The sequence below is a fragment of the Macaca fascicularis genome, chromosome 12, assembly GCF_037993035.2.
Source record: "Macaca fascicularis isolate 582-1 chromosome 12, T2T-MFA8v1.1".
Classification (NCBI taxonomy): Eukaryota; Metazoa; Chordata; class Mammalia; order Primates; family Cercopithecidae; genus Macaca; species Macaca fascicularis.
In genome coordinates this window covers 64,467,562-64,485,040 of record NC_088386.1, presented here as the reverse complement: position 1 = coordinate 64,485,040, position 17,479 = coordinate 64,467,562, and the positions used below count along the sequence as shown (strand labels likewise).

Below are 17,479 nucleotides of genomic sequence, written 5' to 3'. Positions count from 1 at the left end.
ATATACTAAAATGTCTATTGATGGTCTTTGAGGGCAGAGACTTCCTAGTTCATCTTAATGTCCCCAGTGCTTTACTCGGTACTTGGCATAAAGCGCTACCTCAATATATCATGTTGAATAGTCTTCTCAAAGTCACACAGGTAGCTTATAACTTGTCAGCTACCACATAAGGAATAAAAGTGGGAAACACCCATTCTTTCCATGGGTCAGAGCAGTGCCTTTCAACAGAAATATAATATGGGCCACTAATGTGAGCCACATAGGAAATTTAAAATTTTCTAGTCACATAAATAAAAAAAAAAGGTGAAATCTATGCTAATAGTATATTTTATTCAACCCAATATATCCAAAATATTGCTCTCACAACATATAATCAATAAAAATATCCTGAGAGTTTTACATTATCATACTAAATATTCAGAATCTGAGGTGCATTTACATTTACAGCACATCTTAGCTCAAATCAACCTTCTATCAACTTCCGTTCTCAAGAGCCACTAGTGGCTACTATGTTGGATAACACAGAATTAGAATATCAGGTGCACGAATTTTCTAGTCTGAATGAATCTCAGTTGTCTCTGTAATTCTAGTCTTATAAAAACATGAGTCCAGTTTCTCCATTGGAATGTGTCCTTACACTGTACTCAGAAACTTTGCAAAACTTCAGTTTTGCAGGATGTCAGTTTGGATGAAAGAAAGACCTTTGGGGAATCAAACAAGTCATTTTGATGTCAGAAGTCATAGAGCTACACTGGCCTGTATCAGAAGTGGTTAAAATTCTTTACATCATACATTTTATTTGATTCACCAATGTGAGTTGACAAAAGTGAAATAACTAAGATGATTTAGTGTAACAAAATACAGTATGACATTAAAAACGGTCATATTAGCTAAGCTTCCTGAGGACCTTTTCCCAAAACAAGTTTTCTTCCAGTTGATCTATAAGAACCATCTATGATTTTTTTTTCTATGAACAATTCTTAGCAAAAGTTGAAGCAGCACATTTTTCCAACTTATTTTGAAAAGAGACTCTCAGTGAATTTTGGTCCATTTCAAAATCACATGAATGAGATGCCCATATATTAGAAATGCTACTGTTTGAGAAAAAAAAGTAGAAAAATTGGCCTCTAGTTTTTTTGTCCAAAAACTCTTTTTTATGTAGTTACTCTAGATCTACTCTACCTGTGCCCTTAGGAAATTATTTCAATGAAAAGGTGCTCTGAATTTGGTGCTGCCCCCAAGCCTATAATTTTTGGCAATTATACACTCATTTTAAAACGTAGGTCTTGGAATATTTTGATACTATATCCTGAAAGTGTAAAATACATAGGATTATAATTAGGAATAGTTTGCCATATATTTATTCAATAATTAAATATAAGTTTCCTATCCTAAGAAAATATCAGAACATTTTCATCATGCTGGTTTAGGATCCCACCTCATATTTCCAACTAAGGGTTTGATTTATTAAATATTTCTTATGCATGCAAAATCTCCCTTTAATCAAGGCACAAAAGGATGTTAGAGGATATACAAAATTAAGAATTTGGTTGTTTTCAAACACACTTTGAGAGAAATTTACATATGCATGTGTACCCTCATAAAATGAGCACTATGTCCACTTGGATTTGCTCTAAATTTACAGATCAAGTAAATAATCTCACCTGCATATGAGACGGCAGGTGAAAGTAACTTCACTGAACCTCTAAACCCATTTCCAATTTCTCTCACACTGTGTTCAATTAAATACCCAATTAATTTAAATAGCAGACTGTAAATAAAGCAATGCACATGATTATCATCTAATTAGCACTGGCCAGCATTATAATGTGCTCATTAGCGAGTTGTATGGCATCCTAAGGCTCATAATGAGTAATCAGGATACACATGATTGGCATGCAGCTATCCGAATGCAACTACTCAACCCAATAAATCGGAGTTAGGACAAAATGTGTTATATAAAAAGAAAAAATACAGAGCCAGCTGGTGAATTGGCAATTTCCTCCTTCCTGTAATTCAGGTACAGCTCCTGCTCTCAAATACAAAATAAATGTGAGAACAGAAGAGCTGGAGATAGCAGAAGAGCTGGAGATAGAAATGGAAATGTTTGCTAAGGGTGACAGAGAACAAGTGCCTATGATTATTATAAAAGATTACCAAAAAAGATAAAACCTTTGTGGTATTTGGTTTCTTTTTCATATCTCAAGAATAGAATCAAAGTAAGAAATGAGCAGTGTTTCAATAACATTTCTTGGAAGGAGAAAATTTAGTCATTGAAATATATCTCCTGATAATGTTCATAAAGCATTTTGCCTTCATGGTTTTAGCATGTTACTGCAAAATAATTTGGCAGGCTGCAGGGAGAGATGCAGCTGTGTGTTGCATTCATTGTTACGTATGTGATAAGTCACTATGGCAGGAGTTGTCTCTCTTGACACCCAATCCAACACCCTTTTCTTTTGCTTTCCTCTATTACAGAGGCTGGAAAGCAAAATAGTTACCTTCCTAGACTCCCTTGCAGCTAGATGAAGGCCAGGTGACATTGTCTTGTCAATGAAATATAGGCACAAGGCCCTATGCAGGCTGTCCCTTTCTGAATAAAGCCTGGGTAAAATAAAACCTGAATCTCATCCCCCTTTCTTCTTTCCTGAATGCACAGCAGCCATGCTGTGATCACTTGAACAAAAGCCACACACCACAGATGGCAGAGCAGGAAGATACTCAGCCTGATTCCTGAACATCCTTTGTGCAGCTACTCCAGCCTGGGTTGCCTGCCTTCATACATCTTGTTACAGGAGAAAAAGACACCTCTCACTTGTTTAAGCCACTGAAGTAGTTTTTTGTAATTGTGTTTGTTGTTGTCGTTGCTGTTAATTAAAAATTAATACAATCTTAGTCGATAGTTAGATCTTTATTAATAAAAATCCTGAAATGTAAGTATAAAGAAAATAATGCAGTGTTGAAGTATTAACACATGCTTAAATGATCTTCAAATATGATCATTATATCTAGAGATATTCCAAAAATATTCAGTGAAAGAAGGAATTAATCAGTCTTTTTTACCTGGTATCACTGCCATGGAAAGATGATATGACTGGATGGGTGTCCTGGCAGCTCATTCTTTCCTGGAACATTGCACATGCCCTGCTTTAAATGAAGGAAGCTTTTACTTAGGCACTTAGTGTTTTTTGAGTATGCTTTCTCATCCTTTCACAGAATAAAATTGATGTTAGACTGGGAACAATCTAGACCCCATTGACAGGATATGCCAGAGGTGGGAAAAAAAGTGGTTCAAGAGGAGGATGAATTTGGAAAAGGATGGGTTAGAAGAAATAGGGAGTAAAGTTACCAGTTAATTTATAGCTGGAAATAGTCACAAACCAATTCTTCAAGCCCACAGGCCAGAGGTATCTCTCAAGTTCACCCAGAGCTGTTGCAAGCGAGCCCAAAATCAATGGAGGCCTCCCCCAGGGAAGAGCCTATATTGAACTCACCCTTGCATCTCCAGCAGCTGAAGGCATTTAATACATTCTGGTCTGGTGGGTGGGCGAGTAAAAACACAAGCATGGACAGAAAGGGCCCTAGTTAAGCCCGAGAAGATTTTAGAAGCTTTTTGGATCTGGATTTCTAATTTTGTCATCCTCAAAAAGCTCGGCGTCATATAACTTGGTGTCAGAGTTGCGTTTCATTCAGGAAGCACATTTCAACAGCCATAAAAAAATTAAAAAGTAAATTTGATCTTTATGTCTTTGAGAGATCCGTAATTACTCCACAACAAACTTACTAAAATGCTATGTCAAAACTCTAGTCACTTTCCTCACTCAGCTCAGTCATGTAAGCTCTCCAACCTTACCTCCCACAAAGCCAAGTTTCCCTCTCCTTCCTTTCTTCTCACTCAGCCCATTATTATGTGATCTGCTTAGTATCTCTTCCAGCAAGAATTTCTTCTTTAGGATGTTGAGAAAGGAGAACTGGAGTTGGAATTTAATTATGGGATGTCTCTTGCAAGACAGGATAGCAGGAAGTCTATGGCTATTCTCATGTTAATAATTTTGCCCCATAACATCAGTTAAATTATATCTCCATGTACTTTTTTATTGCTATAAAATTCAGATTATAATTGGAATCAAATGTTTAAAAGACTGATCAATCCAAAATTGTTTAATAAAGTAGCACATTTCAAAATGGAGTGCCTTGTAGAGTTTATAGCCTTGTTCATTGCATGTAACTAAAATTAAAACAGTATCAAAACACATTAGCCAGGGTCTTCTTTATCACCTTCTTGCTCCACTTCACAGAAAAATTAACAATACATCTGAAAGTCTTCCACAGAAATAGTGCTTCACAAAAAGCAAACAAAATAGAGGAGCTGGTTGGAGAGCCAAAGTACAGTATGTTGGACTGAATGAGAACCTCAGAGTTGCAGAATATCACACCCTGAATGAACCTTCCATTTTAACCCCATACTAAACTCCTCAGTTGAGAACTTGGTAAACTAAGGCCACCAACACTAAACGGCCTTCTGAAGTTTTAGTGGTTAGACGCAGGGCCAGACTAGAATGTAGTTCTGATTATTCCAGTCCAGGATGCTGCTTGCTAAACTCCACGCAGGTCTTTGTACATCCATCTGCCTTTGAATTTCCTGGCACCTGCCTACCTGCATTCAGACTTCCTCTGGGATCCACATGTGGACCTGTGGCGCAGCCTCTTGCTTGGCCAGGTTGGGCAGGGCATCAGCATTCCAAAGCTAAGAGAATAAGATACACACATACACACACACACACACACCCCTCCAAAACTCAGACAGAAACATTATTTTTCCTTTGTTAAGTCAATGCAGTTTTCATCTAGAAATATTGCAAGAGCTCTACCATTTTTTTTATTTGAACAACTGTTAAGAAAGGAATGATTATATAGAAATGTTTTTGATGCAGAATTACTGAGCCTGGAGGCAAGGGGCGGGGGCGGGTGGAAGATAATGCCCATCTTCCATTAACAGCAGGATGTATGTATGAGCACAGAGGACAATCCGGTCCATGCTGTTCGTCAGACAAAGCCTGAATCCTGGAAAAAGCCAACTCTTTGAACAGGAATTAGAGTGTGATCGGCTTAGTTGATGCACAGGGTTAGGTGAGTGCGAGAGGAGAGAAGCTCTTCTTTGTCTTGGTAGCGCTGGGTTTCTTTTCCAGGCACACATATGACCTGCTCCCCCTGCAGCGCACCCAGATCCTCCCATGGAAGCCGCTTCAGTTTCCACTTGGCCAGCGCCGGAAATGGGCTGCTGTGCTGCGAGCGCCTCCCTCCCTCCCCGCGCTTCCCGCGTGTGCCAGGAGTCCCGCTCGGCGGGACCGCAGCTGCTGCCTTCACTCCTTACCTGCCTCTGTCCTGGCAGCTCCTTCAGAACATATTGTTCTTTGGGGAAATACCATGGTTTTTGAACTGAGGACAGATTCTCTTCAGAAAGCAAACGGCAAAACATTAGAAAAAAGAAAAACTCTAAGAAATTAAAAAATTCAAAACAGAAGACAATCGGTTTTATGCTAACCTTTATAACCTTAATCTTTGAAGCTTCTTCCCTCCTTTAGAGCAATTACTTCTATGCTGCCAAAAGAAATGAGAAGTGATTTCATCTGAGTCATTACTGTGCTCTCCCTCAAAGGATAGCAGACAGTAATTAGTACTCCACACCAAACCTGCTCAAATTGGACATAAACTGCATTTGTACTTTACAGAGCTGAAAAGGAAGCACTTCTAAGTCTTAGAATCTTCTCATGAATTTCTGTCATTTGGCAGAAGTTTCTGGAGTCGTTGCTTCTTATAGATCTTTTCTACTGTTAACTTTAAAAAAAACAGACTTTTAACAATTGGCAAATGGCACCACATTACCTTCAGAGTGAAACACCATCTGAAAGCATTGGAAGTAAGGGGAGGGGAAAAGCTAGACTCCCATTTTAGTTTCCTGGTAATATTGAGATCTAGGAATTCATCCTAGAAGCTATTTGCCATTTCCAAAGTGGCTAGGACAGCCCATCAATGAGGGCAAAATCCTCAGGGGCAACTGGACACAAGTGGTCCTTTTTGGAAGAGTTTCTAAATAGCCACAGACGTACAGGTGTTGGGCATTCATGTATGCTGGACCCAGAAAAGCAGGGAGGCTTCGTTAGAAAGCCATCCAGCCATCCAGAATGTGGTCATGGACTGGGTAAAGCTCCCCCCCAGTATTGTGGCCCTTAGAGGGTTTCCGGAACATGGTTCAGGGAGGGCAAACCCAGACTCTCTGATTCCAGGCAGCAGAGCTGAGAGTTCAGGGACACCAAGGCGGCTAGAGCTCACAGAACAGAGTGAGAGAGAAGGAAGCTGCAGAGAGAGAATCCAGGTCTGCAAAGGATCCCTTTGGAAAATGCAGCAATATCTGTTAACTTCTTAGAGTCGTTAAGGCTGATTCATGTTGTCTCACAGGAACACGGCACAAGTGACAATATGCAAAATACTTGGGTTTTATTTTCAAGGAAAAGCACTGTGAGACTTGATTTGTGCTGTCCAATTCAGTAGCCACTAGACACACATGGCCACTTAAATGTAAATTAATTAAAAGTAAATGAAGGTTAAAAATGCATTTCATTTTTCATTTTGCGGTGGCTCACACCTGTAATCCCAGCACGTTGGGAGGCCGAGGCGGGTGGATCACAAGGTCAGGAGATCGAGACTATCCTGGCAAACACGGAGAAACCCCGTCTCTACTAAAAATACAAAAAATTTAGCTGGGCGTGGTGGCAGGCGCCTGTAGTCCCAGCTACTCGGGAGGCTGAGGCAGGAGAATGGCGTGAACCCAGGAGTTGGAGCTTGCAGTGAGCTGAGATTGAGCCACTGAACTCCAGCCTGGGCGACAAAGCAAGACTCCGTCTCAAAAAAAAAAAAATGCATTTCCTCAGTTGCATCAGCTACATTTCAAGAGCTCAATAAACATCTGTGGCCAGTGGCTACTATATTGGACAGCACAGAGAACATCTCCAGCACTGTAAAAAGTTCAACTGAAGAGTGCTGGAATATACAATTTTAAAATACTTAAGAAAAGAATATCATTTTTAGAACCAAGTCTTTTGACTTTCTCTTACACCAAGATTTTTGTATGTGTGTACCAATTTGATCTTGAATTTATTTAAAAAATTTAAAAAAATGTAAAGCATTTCGAGATATGACTTTTAGTATCAAGGACATCTTATAACAATTATTTTAATCACCATCTGTTTTGTAATGAAATATGTCTAAAGAAGGCACCAACTTAACCTTTTTAGGCAGATGTCCGATCAATAGGTTGTCAAAGGAAAGGCACTAATATTCTTCCTGATAGCTAGTTTCAGCAATAATAAATTATTTTGCATTTCTTTCCAAATGTAGGTTTGATTGGACAGTTTCTTGAATCACTTGTCTAGATTTTCTCATCCTAAAAGCTCATGGTATTGACATGTTTCTCCTGAATATGTAGATATGTAGACATTTTGAATATATGGTTATAACAACAGTGTTTAATGAGCTCAATTCCGCTTACTTCTGACAAATAAATTGGAAACAGAAGTGCCTTTTCCATCATTATTAAGGGCAGGCATTTTCTCCAAGGCTATGAAAAACGGTTCCTCTTGCTGCCTAAGCAGTTTCAATTGCAAAAGCAATTTACCACCATATGGATCCCTCCAGGAGACTTCAACTAGAATAAAGAGGGAAATCTACTCACATGGGGACTCTGGGGCTTTATGGAAGTTAGGGGCAGAGTTCTTGGGGATTAATTATAGAAAACAAGCCCACACCTCATCCCAGCCCCCTCTGAGGGTAATGTGTTGCCCAACGGACAGCACCGTGGGGTGGCTGAAGATAGCTTCTCCATGGAAATGCAGAAGGGATTTATGGTAGAGTCAATCATTGCAGCAGAATTCCCAGGCTATGAATGCCACAGTTTCCCCAGGCCTTGGTGAAAGCAGGCTGAGATTGTACTAGGATGGAGGGGATGTACCAGAATCCTTCAAGACTAACATTATTTTATGTGAAATTTGACAAAGGGCTTTTAAACAGGAATGAGATCTCTGACGTGTGGAAGATGTAATGACACAAATGCATCATGAAACGTGAAGGCATCTAAAGGCACAACATGGTGGGGCATAGGGTGGGACTGAACCAATGAACAAGGGTCATCACCTGAAGAATCATTCTTCTCTACTTCTTTCATCCCAAGTGTCCCAGCAACATGAGACAAATTTCATTCTTAAGCTATTCTTTCTTAATCCCTTAACTTTTTGCTTTGGAATCACTGAACCACTAATATCAAGTTCAGTTCAGTTACCTTTTAGAAAGTTCAGTTGCCTTTTATAAAGAAAGCTATTAAATGTGTTTTGTAAAAGCAATGACATATACTCTATACATATACTTGGAAAGGGGTAATTAATACTTTGATTTTTTGAGGTTTGTTATACTCAGCTACTATCTTGTTAAGCAACAGTCACTTCAACTGTCTTATTTTCATTAATATTCATAGAATATTTAATATGTCATCTAAAATAATTAATATACTGATATTCTGAGAAGAGTTACATAAAACATTGTGGGGGATTACTAAGATATCTAGTAAAATCTGCCTCAAAATCCTTGTACTTGATTGAAATGACACAATTATCAACTTAAAGTCCAGCATTCCTAGATTCAATGAGGAAAAAACACCCTTACTGAGAAATTGTTAATATAATATTAATAGTCCATCAATAACAATTTTCTAAAAGAAAGCTATAGATTTTCATCACAGTTCAGGATACATACAGACTAATCCAGTTAACAGATGCAAGCATTTAATAGTTGGCCTGGGTTGGAGCACGACTTTGAGGAAGGCACCTAATTTCTCCGGTTTTGAAAGACTGGCTCCTAAAAATAAAGTATGGAGATGTCATAGTGAAGAGTTAAGTCTTTGGGGGTTGCATAATGTTCTATTAGAGTAAGTTCAGCAGAATTTATTGAAGTATTGGTGAGCACTACTATAAAACAGAGACCAGAAGTGAAGTAGAGGTTCAAATCCATACAGTAGCCTGGCCTGTTCTATCACCCCTGGACCCATGTGTATATATATCTGCAGCCATCGTTGGCCCCACCTAGACCCTGCATGTCTGTGTGGGGTATAAGTCAAAGAGGATGCAGTCTTTCAATGTCATTTCTGAAAAGGTAGCTGATTTACATGGCAGTCATCATAGAATCTAAATGAAAGCATTCATTCTTACTGATTTTTACCTTTTGTAAATAAAGAAACAAAAGACAGTGTAGGCCAACTACTAATACAATGGCTCAAGCCTGCAATCCCAGCATTGTGGGAGGCTGAGATGGGTAGATCACTTGAGGCCAGGAGTTCAAGACCAGCCTGGGCAAATATTTGGACGCTGGGCAAATATTTAGACGCTGGTTCTCAAAAAAATACTCAAAAATTAGCCAGGCATGGTGGTGCACACCTGTAGTCTTAGCTAATTGGGAGGCTGAGGAGGGAGGATCACTTGAGCTAGGAATGTGAGGCTGCAGTGAACCATTATCCACCACTGCACTCCAGCCTGGGCAACAGAGCAAGTCCCTGGCTCTACAAAGGAAAAACAACAACAACAACAAAAAAAAGCATGTGCATGTGCACACACTCAAACACACAGTGCAATAGGGATATGTGTCAGAAGCCTTGGGTTCTAATTCCTGCTCCGAAGGTGACGTGACTCCAGCAAGTTCTTTTACCTAAGTAGGCTTCCACTTCCTCAACTGAAAACTGAGATTGGATATGGCTGTGTTCCCCACTAAAATGCCAACAGGAATCAGATGCAGCCTGGCCTTAAGAAGATAAAGGAATCATACTGGGGTTCCTGCTGGGATGCTGAAGACTGTGAGAAAATGGAGAGTCCTTGCCTCCTACTGGGGACTGTTAGTATGCAGCTTTGGTCAGTTGTCTCCAGCTGGGAATGCAGGCTCTGTGTTGTCATACTATCAGATTTTTCAAAAAACTACACAACTTCTGATTTTTATGTCAAATATTCTTGTTTTTAAATATTGGTAACTGAAGAACTAAAAAAAAAAAAAAAAAAGACCAGTGCAAAGGCCAAACTAAACATCTCTATGGGGAATGGGGCCTCTGCTGCTATTCTGTGACATCGGACTACAAGCTTCTGGTCTGTGCCTACTCTGTAGCTCTACTGGTGGATGGAGAAGGGTGATCTGTGACACTGAGCACTAACTCTAGGCACCGCTCTACTGAATCTTCTTTCCGTTTTGTTTCATTAACATATGAACATAGTAGGGAATGAAAGTAACCAAAGTTAGGGGAATGGATGCACTTTTACAAAAAGACAGCACATAAAATAAATGCACTTCCTGAGTCGGGATCTGGAGGAAATGGTAGAGGTGCAATGTGGTCAATGAGGTCAAGGCACAGAGCAACCGGAAGCTCAGTGTGTAGCTATATCCACCTCGGCAGCTCAGGAGGAACATCTCCGAGTTGACTGCAAAGCCCAAGCCGAAGAGGACCCCGAGGTTTCTCACGAGTCCAGCAAAAGGCGTGGTGTCAATGTGGATCCAGTCGGGGTTGGCACACCACTTTTTGGCTATGGGCACGGACCACAGTAGGTCAATGTTGAGCAGTCTAAGAAGCAGGTAAAAACCAAGTGCAAACAGGAAGAGGAAGAGATTGGTCTTTAGGTATGTGCCCAGGCTGGCCGTTTGGATGCCTGGAGTGTGTTCAAAGGCCTCTGCCACCAGCATGCCTGAGGATTGGAAAGAGACACTGACGATGACTGTGTGCCCTTGAGCCCCTCAAGGATCATTCCTCTCTGCATTAAAGAATTTGCCACGTTTTCAATGACAAGGGACTTTAGACACAGAGGTTCTATTCATTTTCTAAAGCCTTTTTTAGGCAGTAACTAAAAATGCAGGTTTGCCCACGGTGTTTTCATTATTCATACTAGTCCAGAAGGATCGTTCTGGAGTTGGTGGCACTGACTGACAACCCACTTTTTAGACAGCACTGATCTAGGTACTTGCAATTAACATTTCAATTGCCATAGCCAATTAGCCTTTGAAAGGTAACATGGTGCTGAACAGTGGAAACTGAGTCGTGGTGAACACTGCTTCAGGAATACAAAGCAGCTACTAAATGAAATCCGTAATCATGTAATAGTCACTTCACGTGTTTCAGAGAGAATAGCACAGTGTGCAGGTCTCAGAGTCATTAAGTTCCCCAACGCAAGACTCAAGCACACTGTCTGAAGTGATGGTTTGGGAGTTAGACTTAGCTCTAATTTCACTTCAGAAAAGCCCATCTCATGAAGCAATTTGTGAATTTATGCCACTGAGACCGTGCCACTTTGTACATGGAGGCTATGAGAGGTGTGTTGCACCACATCAGCTCCCAGGGTAGCATTTAGTATCAGTGACTTCACAGAATAACCTCTGAAATTGGAAAGTTGATTACCGGGGAGAATCTGATACCCTTAAACAAATGAAGCTAAAGCTTTCAAAGGACACAACTAAGGGTAAGTGATCATATTTACCACCAATTACTCCAGGAATAACTTGATGAGGAAAATGTGTTGCTATGAATACTCTGGAGATGCAGACACTGATTTGAATCAACCAAAAAACACTCCAAAGAAATGACCAGGTCAGTCTGCGATGGAAGAATAGATACAAGTGTAAAAAGCAAAGAAACTGTATCACTCCTAAAATTAGAGGGGATGACATCAGATGATCCTTCTCAGAAGAATCTTCTAACTGTGACATAGCATCATGATTTGAGAATATTTTTTTTTCAAAACGTTGTTTCCACATACTCCATAGGATGTGAAAAGTTTTAACAGAGATTTCTACATTTCTCAATGCATTAAATTTAACCAGTGCTATATGCTGAGATTTAATAAATGTTAAAAAGGAAGTCAATTTGACCTCTATGAAATAAGAATAATTGTTTTAATGGAATAGGAGAAATTCAAGTTTGGGGGAATTACTAATATCCAGATTGATCAAGGATGAACCATATATATTTTCATGCCCTGCCCTATATGCCTTCTCTCTCAACCTTTCTTTGCTTGAGGAAAACTCAGTAGAAAAGCAGCTACCATCCAGATGAAAAGCACATGAGCATTCCATCTGAGGCCAATTTTCATGAGGTTTAATTTCGCAGATTTTCAAAACTCCTTGTTTCTTGTTTTTTGTTGTTTTGTTTTGTTTTGTTTTGTTTTTGAGACACAGAAAATAGAGAACAGGGGAATTGACCTATAGGTTATATACTTTGGATTAGAAACAGCAATGCACAAAAAACATAAAAAATATTAAAATCCAAGCAATGCATGTATTGAAAAAAAAAAAGTGTTAGCAGCATTGAGTTCCAGGAATCCTTGAATGGTTTGTTCCTGATAATCAGACTGAAATGTGGTTATATAAATGCTAAGGAACACAGAGAAATGAGGCTTTGAAAGAAGTAAGCAGGATATCAGTGTGGAAGAAGAATAAATAAGAATTTGGCAATGTAAAAGTAAGAAGCACACACTCAGTAAAATTTTATAGATGAAGAAAATACTGCAGTTATAAAAATTAAAAAGGAGTTATGAGAATTTTTTTCTTAGAAGAAACATATTTTTTCAGGTTTGGTCATTGGAGGCAGGAATACAGTATAGATAAAAGGTGAAACTGACCTAGATTCCTACTTTGAAAACTGTCTGTGAATAGAAAATGCTAACTTTTTTACATTATAACACCTTTTTACTATTGTTGTTTTGGGTTGGGTAATAAATACATTAAGGCATACAGGTCCCAGTCTCATTAGAATAAACTTTTAAGATACCAAAATTCCTTTAGTTGTTTGTTTTTTATATTATCCAATACTAATCTAAAAAGTGGAATATGTGATAGATCTTGAAATTTTTTTATTTTAGAAAACTTTTTAATCATGGTATATGTTATAGTATTTTTTTAAGGTTAACTTGCAAATCTAATTTCAAGTTGCCTAATTTATGGCTAAATTGGTACTCACGATTGTTTTAATGACAAAGTATTTCAGGAAAGAAGAGAAGGAAACAACCCAATTTCTAAACAACTGTGAGTAACCTTCAAGTTCTAGACCTTTCTAAACATTAAGAAACCTACTAACATTAAATCTACTAACATTCAAATTTAAGTTTGCTTCTAGAATGTTTTTAATTAAAAAGTTTGTGTACTCTTTAAAGCTGGAATATATGTTACTGAAATCAAAAGCATTGGCTATTCAAAGAAGGAAGCATAATTTTACTAAATAAACTGATGCAGTCAAGGAGAATGATGATTCTCAAAACTTCCTGTTAATTTTAAAGCAAGGGAATGTGCATGCAAAAATGTTTCCTCACGCTGTATAATTTTAGATGACGTATTTATGAGTTATCAAGATAATTATTGCATTTTGGAAACCCAGAGGCACATTTAGTAAGTCTTTCATCAGTTAAACATTTCCAACTTGAAAAGCGGAAATAGCTATGAGCTAATTAGGCTATTATCTTAAAGGAAAATATTAGTTTTCTATTCATTTTGTTATTTTGTCTATGAAAGAATAGAATAAGCACATTTTATTCATTGACTAAAACTGCACTAAAATTAATTTTTAGACGAGACTTTCTGTATTAAAAACTGTTGTATTCCAGTGTTACAGAAACTGCAGCAAGGCTGACCTGTGCAGAGTGATAGAGAACTTATCCATCCCACAGACAGTGTGGCTCAGGGCAGCGGTTACCATGACATACCAGACACAGGACGAACCCATTGCATGGCCAGATGGACTTCCTGCAACAACAAAATGTCCGTCCATTTGAAAAGTGGTTAACTATCAAGATAAGAAATGAATAATAGAATAGCATATTCACCATGAAAATTATGAGTAACTCAGAAAAAAATCACAAGACATAGGCTAAATATAATGTTTAGAAGTGGGTAGAAATAAGAAAAATTGAGTTACATTGAGCCTGAGAAACACTGTCTCAAAAAATTTTTTCCCAGATTTTCAGGTTCATTCAATTCCAGAAATCATATACTCAAGGCTCATTAAGAACTCAGTCTGTTGCACCCAAATCTGCCACAGCCCTACTAATTCTTCAATATTTAATTGTTTTTTAATTGACAAGAAAAAGTATTAGGTTAATGCGAAAGTAACTGCAGTTTTTACCATCGAAAGTAATGGCAAAACCACAATTACTTTTACACCACCCTAATGCTTGTATTCGATCTTCAATTGGCTTATTTTCCTTGGGCTGAGAAGTCAAACTCCAAAGGATATCATTGCTATGCCTGTGATTTGCTGATTTATTTATAAATGACTGCTGTGTACTAGCAGTTACTTCTATGCCTATCTTGTGGCCACTGCAGTGAGAATCTTTGTTTTAAAACAGAAGATGAGGAGAAGCTGTAAAGAGGGCATTAATCCTAGCAGAAAAAGCCTGCAGACAGTAGCATTTCTACTTCCAGAATGTCTTTTCCATGCTACTGAATTTTTTATTAATCACTTTACTTAAATGTCCTCCCTGATTTTTCACCTAGTAGTTCACTCAAATTAAATATCTGTCTCTTATTTGTTAAACAAAGACAGACCTATTTCTTATCTGCAGAAAATTTCAGAGCCTTTTAAAAACTATGCCTAAATGAATTGGACATCTCCCAGAGAGATGCAGTCTTTCTTTCCTCTCTCTCTCTTTCCAGAAAATGTCTTATAAGGTGGAACACATGCCAGAAAGGGCTGGAATTGACCACGATAACATTTCAGTGGTCTCAAATGTTATCCAGCCAACCATTCATCCATTTATCATACTTCGGTTTCACAAAGATAAAATATGCATCATCCCTCCCCTGATGGAATGCCCAGTCTAGGCGATCAGATATATAAATAATTAGTTATATCATTTAGTGTAATAAGCGATATGACAGATGTATGTATACTTTTATGGGAACAAAAAAGACATATTCAGAAAACTCATTAGGAATTTACACATTCTCTACTACCCTTAACTCTACTCAGAGTTAGTTTCGAAGGATGTCAATTGGCAAGAATGTTATGCTATGTAAAATGATGAGGTACAATATAGCACATTCCTATAAATTAAAACATGTACTTTTTAAATATATGTTTCAAAAAACTTTTTAAAACAGGCTTATAATCAACTATCACAATAAAGACTTTATACTCATACAGAATCTTAATTAGAATAAAAAAGAAGTGGCCCAAGAAGCCTACTTGTGTACAGAGAAAAAAATACGTTTTAAAGAGATTGTTCTAGGGTTAGAAATAGTCTTTACTGGCTATAGTAACATTGAGAAGTCCTTACCTTTCTTACAAAAGACTTGACTATTCCTCCCTCATTCATGAGATTCTCAGAAGACCTATAATAACTTTGAAAGTTGCTTAGCAGCAGATAAACCAACATTTCTAAGATCTTAGTCTAGTTCCTTGATAATTTGTTCTAGTTAACTGTTTCTTGTTTTAGTATCAAGCCATTACATTCTTCTGAAAAGTAAACACCAAATATTTAATCATTTGGGGAGTTTTCTCCCAATCTACCCTTTCATAAATAACAAAATGGAATTTGAGGTGTCTCTTTTTTTTTTTTTTTTTTTTTGCTTTGCTTTCTCATTAGTAATTTTGATTGTTATGAAGTTTTAGCATCCTCACTCATGAGATTTTCTTTACTACCATACATAATATCAGTTACTAGATGATAACCCTGTGTAATGATTCTCTATTGGAAGACCTTCAGTAACTGGAGGCTGCCGTAATAGCTTACCTGGACCTGTTTCACATGTAGTAGGGAACTGTTCAAGGCATGGACTTGAGTGATTTGGGTAAATCTGAGTTTCTTGGACCCACCAGTAAGGTCGATGACCAAATAATATCCTGTATTTAAAGAATTATAAACATGCATATATATTTACATACACAGCTATTATTTAATTGGAGATTAGCAATTCTTTCCTATAAAACATGACTCAAGCACAGGGTTAATTGTGAAAGTTCATGATTAAGAGACTTTGAAAATACTTAGGTCCTGGTCTCTCACACATTATTAAAGGTGGTAGTCATTTGGGATTTTGGCACCCTGGTTTCCCATTAACATGGGGGCTTTTTTCCCTTGCAGGGAATGTCTTATGGGTGCTTTGGATACTTAGACTGGAGATATCAAAATGGTCTCTGGAATTATCAATGTGTTCATTATCATGCTGCTCATGTAAGTAATTCTTAATAACAGAATGTGTGTTACAGGGGCATGGGAATTACTTATAAGTCATTAAAGAATACATTTCTGGCCCAGCGCAGTGGCTCACACCTGTAATCCCAGCACTTTGGGAGGCCGAAGCCAGTGGATTACTTGAGGTCGGGAGTTACAGACCGGCCTGACCAACATGGAGAAACCCTGTCTCTACTGAAAAGACAAAATTAGCCTGATGTGGTGGCGCATGCCTGTAATCTCAGCTACTCAGGAGGCTGAGGCAGGAGAATTGCTTGAACCTGGGAGGCAAAGGTTGCGGTGAGCTGAGATCGCGCCATTGCACTCCAGCCTGAGCAACAAGAGTGAAACTCCGTCTCAAAACAAAAAACAAAAAAAGTATACATTTCTGTGCTTTTTAAAAGTTCTACTTATGAATCTGGTGTTTCAAGTTAACTGGTATGTTTGAAAGATTTCGCAAGAGAAACAATATACATCTGAAATGTGATCATTATGCCAAAGCCACAAATATAAGGATAAATCTTAGGAAAAATGAAATAAAACAGAAATCTTACCATTTAAATATAAGATTGAACCAATCCCCAATGACTGCTACCCATATCATCTTGGTTCCAACTGTCTGATTAAGCTGAAACCAAAGCGGAAAATAAATGAAAAAGATATTCTGGGGGTCTCCAATATTGGACATAAAATTTAGAAAATTGTAGTAAGCTCGGTAGTCCTTCTGCAAATGCTGAATTATGAGCACTCCATTCCTGTGAGGAAATCCATCTTGAAAAAGAGGCAATTCTAAACATAGAGCACTTGGAGCTGAAGTGCTCTGATTCCCACCGTTTTTATACCGTGCCTTTGTGGCATGTTGAGCCATTACTGCAACATGTGATGCTGACCATCTGTGGAGAGGGCACACCAGCCCTCCTCTGCTGAAAAGCTTATCTATTCATGATTTTAATTGGTGGCAAAGAGTGAAGTACCTGCTGATCTGTGGCAATTTGAGGGGGAAATTCGGATAGAAACACAATGAATTTCTTATGCAACCTCCCTTTTGAATTAAACAGTTGAATCTTGTTTGTTTGAAATTTTTTGTACAGTTCATTTCCTCCAAAGTCAGACATTAGCAATTTCTATATTTGCTGAAAAGACTTTGCAAATAATTATTGCATGTAGAATAGCCCATAAAGTGCTGCATTTTAATTTAAGATAGGCTGTGTCTCTCTACTTCATTGGGTCTTTGAGGA

The 17,479-nt window shown here is 38.2% G+C and overlaps 1 protein-coding gene across 2 annotated transcripts; it reads right to left on the bottom strand.

The window, feature by feature from the left end:
* Nucleotides 1-8,311: 8,311 nt before the first annotated feature.
* On the bottom strand, nt 8,312-17,267 carry G6PC2 (glucose-6-phosphatase catalytic subunit 2). Of its 2 annotated transcripts, XM_005573395.3 has the most exons (5): nt 16,796-17,267; nt 15,801-15,910; nt 13,701-13,812; nt 11,556-11,671; nt 8,312-10,769 (listed from the first exon to the last, which is right to left on the bottom strand). In XM_005573395.3, the coding sequence occupies exons 1-5, from the start codon at nt 17,107-17,109 to the stop codon at nt 10,258-10,260; spliced, it is 1,164 nt and encodes a 387-aa protein (XP_005573452.3). In that variant the 5' UTR covers nt 17,110-17,267; the 3' UTR covers nt 8,312-10,257. The 2 variants fall into 2 exon arrangements, with proteins under 2 accessions (XP_005573452.3, XP_005573453.3); XM_005573396.3 differs by lacking the exon at nt 11,556-11,671.
* Nucleotides 17,268-17,479: the final 212 nt, after the last annotated feature.

What these genes read in the sequence shown, in the direction of transcription:
- G6PC2 (XM_005573395.3), bottom strand. Translation starts at nt 17,109, where the DNA reads ATGGCTCAACATGCCACAAAGGCACGGTATAAAAACGGTGGGAATCAG. An exon ending in TACATGTGAAACAGGTCCAG is followed by an intron (nt 13,813 to 15,800) that starts GTAAGCTATTAC and finishes TTGTTGTTGCAG; the next exon opens with GAAGTCCATCTGGCCATGCA. An exon ending in TTCTCTATCACTCTGCACAG is followed by an intron (nt 11,672 to 13,700) that starts GTCAGCCTTGCT and finishes CTTCCATCGCAG; the next exon opens with ACTGACCTGGTCATTTCTTT.